This window comes from Habropoda laboriosa, unplaced genomic scaffold, assembly GCF_001263275.1.
Source record: "Habropoda laboriosa isolate 0110345459 unplaced genomic scaffold, ASM126327v1 scaffold129, whole genome shotgun sequence".
Lineage (NCBI taxonomy): Eukaryota > Metazoa > Arthropoda > Insecta > Hymenoptera > Apidae > Habropoda > Habropoda laboriosa.
This window is the reverse complement of record NW_017100255.1, coordinates 723,702-730,865: the sequence shown is the minus strand read 5'-3', so window position 1 is coordinate 730,865 and position 7,164 is coordinate 723,702. Positions and strand designations below refer to the sequence as shown.

The following is a 7,164-nucleotide window of genomic DNA, read 5'->3' as shown; positions in this document are numbered from 1 at the left end:
GAATTCGCGTTTTTTCTTTTGATTCTTTCAATTTTTCAATTGCATTACGCATTATTGCAATAATTTCTATCGTTACATTTGTATGTATTCAACGTTTGTTTGTTTTAGTGTCGTGAAATGAATTATATTACACATTTTCTCTATTCACACTGAATTTAAAGATTATAACGATTAAAAATCAAGTTGACCTGTGGTCATTTATCAAGAATAATCATAATAAAGCTGAAATTATTGTGTTAAATAATTTTTTTAATACGAATTAGGAATTTATTCAACGTTTGCTTGTTAGAATAGAACGATAAATTTAGTGTAAATATAGAAAACGTATAATATAATTTATTTCATGGTATTGTAACAAGCAAACGTTGAATAAATTCCTAATTCGTATTAAAAAAATTATTTAACACAATAATTTCAGCTTTATTATGATTATTCTTGATAAATGACCACAGGTCAACTTGATTTTTAATCGTTATAATCTTTAAATTCAGTGTGAATAGAGAAAATGTGTAATATAATTTATTTCATGGTATTGTAACAAGCAAACGTTGAATACATTTTTCATTCGTGTAAGAAGAATTATTTAACACGATAAATTTAGCTGTACTATGGTTATTTTTAATCTACGACCACAGGTCAACCTGATTTTTAATCCCTACGAAATTAATTTAACCACGAGTAAGTAACGAGAACGCTAAAACCTATGTTTCCATTGAAGAATATTGTAAAAACGTATAAATTGTTATATGCAATGTTATAACAAATTGTCGGAAGTATAAATTTTTAATAAAATTGTGAAAATTGATAAATTATACCGTGTTACGATATCGGAAATCTCCCGCGAAAATCTCCCGCGAAAATTTCCCGCCTGACCTAACCGACGATTTTGCTAATGACTTTGGGGAGAGGGTACCGCAGGTATATAAGGACCCGCCGATGTCCCGCGAAATCATTTACCCTTTATACTGGGCCCTAGACACTTCGCGGCGTATTTTGACCTGAAGGTTCTGAGATGTGAATAGAGTGGTCGGGGGCTACTAGCTAGTCTATGTCCACCCTGTACACACTCAGCCTTCTTGTAACACTTGTATACATTAGAATCAATTAGAATTTCTATTACTAATTATTAAACAAATTTTAACAATTACCGGCACTCGCTAGGCACGTAATATCAGACTTTAAATACTCGACTTCGAACTTCGGTTTAGTCATAATTCTATTAATGTTATAATAACGTATAATTTATTAATTTTCACAATTTTATTATTAATTTATACTTCCAAAAATTTGTTAAAACATTACATATTATTATTTATACATTTTTGCAAGTTTCTTTGACAAATAAGTACGTTTCAACGATCTTATTACTTTCTCGTTGTGAAATCAAGTTCGGAGGATTAAAAATCAGGTTGACCCTTGGTCGTAAATTTAAAATAGCCATAGTGAAGGTGAAATTATTATTTTAAATAAATGTTTCTATACGAATTAAGAATCTATTCAACGTTTGTTTGTTGCAATACCGTGAAATAAATTGTATTATATATTTTCTCAGTTTAGACTGAATTTAAAGTTCGTAAGGATTAGAAATCAGGTTGACCTGTGGTCGTAGATTAAAAATAGCCATAGTGAAGGTAAAATTATTACGTTAAATAATTGTTTTTATACGAATTAAATATTGATTCAACGTTTATTTGTTGCAATACCGTGAAATAAATTGTATTATATATTTTCTCAGTTTAGACTGAATTTAAAGTTCGTAAGGATTAGATATCAGGTTGACCTGTGGTCGTAGATTAAGAATAGCCATAGTGAAGGTAAAATTATTACGTTAAATAATTGTTTTTATACGAATTAAATATTTATTCAACGTTTATTTGTTGCAATACCGTGAAATAAATTGTATTATATATTTTTTCTGTTTACACTAAATTTAAAGTTTTGTTTACATGTTATAACAATTAGAATGTAGACGTTTTGCCGTTTCACGGTTTTTCCTCTGTTAATTATGTGTTTATAAATCATTTCAAACTAAAGCAGCACCATGCCCACCCTTAATTAAACCGTCTCAGTAGTTTACCGTAATTAATAATCTATTTTCGGAATTTATGCGAGAATTTTTGAATTTTAGTATATACTAGAGTCAGTGCATCGCGTATTGAAATAATAGCTTCATACCTAAATCTTTTGAAATTACTCTTAATTAGGGAAAATCTTGAATCTTGTATGGAAGATGAAGATTTTCAGGAAATATTTATTTTTCAACAATGAATTTTTGTTTTATCGATTAATAACGTACGAAATGATTTTTGGAAAATTTTCTTCGTTTGAACGTTCGTTTAAGGTTCGACTATGATTATCAAATCTCTCGAAACACCGTAGAATGTTCAATTTTAAAAGTAACTTCTTCAATTTTTGGATAATCTGGGTAACGTGTTAGTGTTGACGATACACTTTCGAGTATAGACGTTAAAGTTCATAGAGTGGTCGGGGGCTACTAGCTAGCCTATGTCCACACTGTACACACTCAGCCTTCTTATAACACTTGTATACATTAGAATCAGTTAGAATTTAAATTCAATAGACTGAATAATAATTCATTTTAACTAATACCTATTAGAAATTTTCCTTTTAAAACAAATATAAATCATTTTACCAATATAAAGCATAATACTATAATCCTATGCTTAAAATGTATTTTCTTGTGGCCGCCTGACAGCAACCTGTAAATCTGGCGCGACAGTGAACGTGTTAATAAGTAAATGTTGTTCAAATTATATCGTGTTTAATATCATTTTCATCAGAAAAGTCTCACCAACGTGTTAAAAAAAATCCCAGATGAAAAAAAGGAAAATTAAAGAATTTATATTTTTCTCTTATGATTTGTCGAGCCGTGAAATCTCGTAAAGGAAACCGACTGGTGTAGCATTACACGCTTGACTGACTGCGAGCGAAATAACATGGGCGCAGCCTAGGCGTAGAACCATCTATACTGTCACTTGTAAAATCGAAACTTACTGACTCTTGTAGAGAATTTACTGTACATCGCGACACATGTGAATCGAGGAGGGCACGGATTGTGTCGCATGTTAATTTTACGCGTGCGGTTTCTCTCTCTCTCTCGACTTCCAGTGCAAACTTCTGTCGCGAAACTTTTTCCCATTGCGAAAAGAACAGAAAATCCATCGAATGTTTTTAAGGTTACTATGTTTATCTTTAATCCGTATGATCGAATTATTTCTTCCAGATCCACCCGGTGTACCGTTCATCGATGGTTATACCGAGGGAGAGACAGTGAAACGTGGACAACAGGTGGACATGAACTGTCGATCTCGAGGTGGAAATCCACCCGCGCAAATTGTCTGGTACAGAAACAACGAGCAGATTAACACTGTGTATCGAACAGAAGGCAGCTATTCTGAAAGTATGTTGTCGATCATCGCTAAGGCCCAAGATAATAACGCCAAGTATAGATGCGAGGTGTCCAATATCATGAGCGTAGAGCCTATGAAGGTGAACGCGGATCTGACTGTGCTTTGTGAGTATTTCTGACGTTTTGTTCTTTTTTCTTTTTGTTTCTATTCTTGATATTTATTTTCAAATTAATCGTGTTTGCACTGTGGGATTTGACTTTTATCGTGTATCGACAATGAATCCAATGGAGGTTCATTTTTAATTGGTTTCTTTCAAGGCGAGATCGAGGAAATTATACCATGTGTCAGTTTGAATAAATATTTCACGTTTTTGAAAAGTATGACTTGTTTTAGGGAAAGTAAAGACTCGGTTTTTAGATAAGAATAAGAAACTCCTTTTTTCAACCATCTTGAAGAATTTCTATATTGATAAAGGAAACGAAAGAAATTATCCCAACGAAGGAATAAAAAGGAAATTTTTATTACTATCTTTTTCTAACATTCCATTAAATAAACGAATTCGATTCTCCCTCTTACAATAACAAAATATTTTCCATTGTATCCATCGATTTTTATACCGAAATACTAACCTAACCTAACACACACCAAAACACAAATGCCTTATATTGATAAAGAAAACGAAAGAATAAAAATTTCCTTTCTATTACTATCTGTTTCGAAGATTCCATTAAATAAACGAACTCGATTCTCCCTCTTGCAATAACAAAATATTTTCCATTGTATCCGTCGATTTTTATACCAAAACACTCTGCAGCCACACAAACAGAACAGTAATTCCCCGGCAGCCTGGCGTAGCCGAAACAGTCTAAAAGAAAAAAGAACACAAACCCAAAAAGTAAAGTAAACCGATTGGGGAACCACTTCTGCCCTGTCACCGTGTCACTCCAGTTCGTTTCCCCCCGGTATCCGTGGAAAAACTTTAATTCACTAACCGAAACTACAATCGTTTTCCAGTCGCGCCGTCCGGTGTGACGATCACCGGTCCAACAGAGGCGAAGGCGGACGAGCAAGTGGTGATCACATGCACCACGGAGAACTCGAATCCTCCGGCTGACATCAAGTGGACTGTGGACGGTCACAATTTCGAGAGCAACGCTTCCAGAACGGAGCCGGCGTCTCAAGGTGGCTGGATCACAACGTCGAACGTAACGTTCAACATAAACCGTACCAGCCGAAACATCGTGGTGATATGCGACGCGTCGAACGTCAAACTGACGGAGAACGTTGTCAGAACGCACACTATAACTGTGATCTGTGAGTAGTAGTACATACCACGGCGAATAAGGGGGGAATGAGACAGCCGGGGACAATTAAACGAATGAATGCAATGTAAACGTAATCCGAGACGCAATCTGGACTTAGCGGCGGGATTAATATGAAACTAATCCATAGCCAGCTGAGACTTTGCGTGTCTTGTCGGTTTATCCGGGATCTATGAATCTGGATCGAGCTTGGACCGTGTATATATATATATACACATACATATGTATCTATCCGTGTAATTCGAACTAGCGTCGAAATTAATTCCGCTTTAGTTCCGGAGACATACTGTGGACCATGTAGCGGGGATTTGTTCCATGTTGAACTTGAAGCAAGTAGCATCTTGTTCGTGACGCGTTTTCTTCGGCAATTACAGTGTCTTCTGGAATATATATATGTATGCACCGTTTCGATATCCAATTATACGTAGAATAGTAACGTTTGGTTATTTGTTTCATATAGATCCACCGTCGACACTTAGTATCACCGGTTACCAAGAGGGGACGACGATCGACGCTGGTACATTACTGGAATTGAAGTGCACCGCAATTTCCGGAAATCCCCTCGCCACGTTGAGCTGGTACAAGAACGACAAAAAGGTGAGTGAACTGTCTGTTTCATTGAGAAATTAAGAGCTTTTTGCGGGGCTCGGTGGTACCTTCAGCGGGGTGACTTAATGAGATTTCGAGGGAGCGATTCAACGAGGATTTTAATTCAATTAAAATTATATATTTATACGAGGATCGTGTATCCTCGATTTTTCATTATTGTCACCTGTTTTATTCCCAACGTGTTTGCAATTACGTTCTTTAACCGTAGGAAGCCTGAGGCTAAATTGGAAAGATTAATTTAATTGCAAGAAAAAAAAAAGTTTCAATTACAATCATTTTCTTTTAAATAAGCACACTTGCGCTGTGCTCGAATAACCGAGACAGCGTTGTTTCACCGTCGCTAGTAATGACGTACGCATATCCGGCGAAAAAGTAGGTCGCCGCGTTTCCGGAAATTTCGGCCGCCATTCACGTTTGCGACGCTTTACTTCAAAGTCCTGTATCTCGGGAACCAGACGAGATATCGGTTTCAAACAAAATACGTTTTCAAGATTACAGTTCCCTCTATCTCTCGAATGGATTTGGTTTGTATATTGCGCGATTTTCTGGCTGATCTTGCGAACGTCAAGTTTGAGTTACAATAACACCTACGTGTTGTATCGCGAATTTTGAGAAATCTATTCAGGAACGTGACGTATTTTACAGTATTATCGTTATACATAAAGATGATCGTTAGGCGTGAAATTAATTTTTAAAGAAATTCATTCGTTCATATTTCAAAAGGGATAAATGTGAATTTTATTAAAATTAACAAGAATATTCGTATTATTTGTACTGCATGAAATACAGCGTGCCTCGTGTTATGTCCTGTTGAACGCAAAAATTTGTCACTTTAATTGATTGAAGTGAATAATTGCCGCCAAGGAAATATATTAATATCACCGGAAATTAATGTTAATATTCCAGAGTTAGCAATATATATGATATAATATTCAAAATGCTCTACAAAATAATAATCGTTGTTTCAATAAATTATCGTGTATGTATATAGTTTATATTGAAACTACCTAACTAGGAACGAAAATAAAATAAAAAATATAAAACTATACTTAAACGGAAAAGGAAACGTGCACGCCCTGTACTGGAACGAACATATTTGTATAAAATTCGTTACGATCAAATGGTAATAATGTTTCTTAAGTGGACCAACAACTTTAACGTCGCTTTTTCAAGCCTCGACCCGCATATACCTGAGAACACAAACACAAACGTACACTTTCTGTTTTAGGTACAGGGAACCAAGAAACCGCGAGACCACGCAGTTTCCAGTGAGCTGACGATACTCGTAAACGCGTCCGACAATAACGCGCGCATACGATGCGAGGCGGTGAATTCCGCCACCGAAATTCCTCTGCTCAAAGTGCTCGTCCTGAAAGTCAACTGTAAGATCCGATAAAACGCTTGTTACAATATAATATTATAAAATATCTTGGAAAAAATTCCACCACATTTTTAAATTTTCATCCCTTGAAAATTTTCAACCCCTATAATTTCAAACTCTCAAACGTTTCACTCGCTAGATTTTTAATCGCCCGACTGTCAACACTCTGAAATTTTTGAATTTTCTAACTAATTTTCTTACCCTTCTCTATACGTCTGGATTCTCAAAATTTTTAATTCGAAAATCTCTCGAATTTCTCTCTAAAAACCACGAAAACCTCTTGTCGCAACTATTCACAAATTTCATTTACCAAGTTCACTATACTTTTCAGATTTTCGACAGGAACTTTCGGATATTGGATTTGAAATTTTCGAAAATTTTCACGTCTCGAAGTTTCTCTCTCTGCCTTCTCTCACTTACCGAACGTTCAACTCCCAAATATTCACCTATACAACGCTGAAATTGAAAATTTTCCAACCGC

The 7,164-nt window shown here is 35.2% G+C and overlaps 1 protein-coding gene across 1 annotated transcript in view; it reads left to right on the top strand.

Moving 5' to 3' along the window:
- LOC108572519 (nephrin) overlaps positions 1-7,164 on the top strand; it is a 138,480-nt gene that overhangs the window by 122,771 nt on the left and 8,545 nt on the right. The window contains exons 7-10 of the mRNA XM_017934771.1: positions 3,245-3,535; positions 4,386-4,685; positions 5,154-5,290; positions 6,531-6,684. Of these exons, the coding sequence (XP_017790260.1) occupies positions 3,245-3,535; positions 4,386-4,685; positions 5,154-5,290; positions 6,531-6,684 (882 nt within the window). The remainder of the gene's footprint in view (positions 1-3,244; positions 3,536-4,385; positions 4,686-5,153; positions 5,291-6,530; positions 6,685-7,164) is intronic.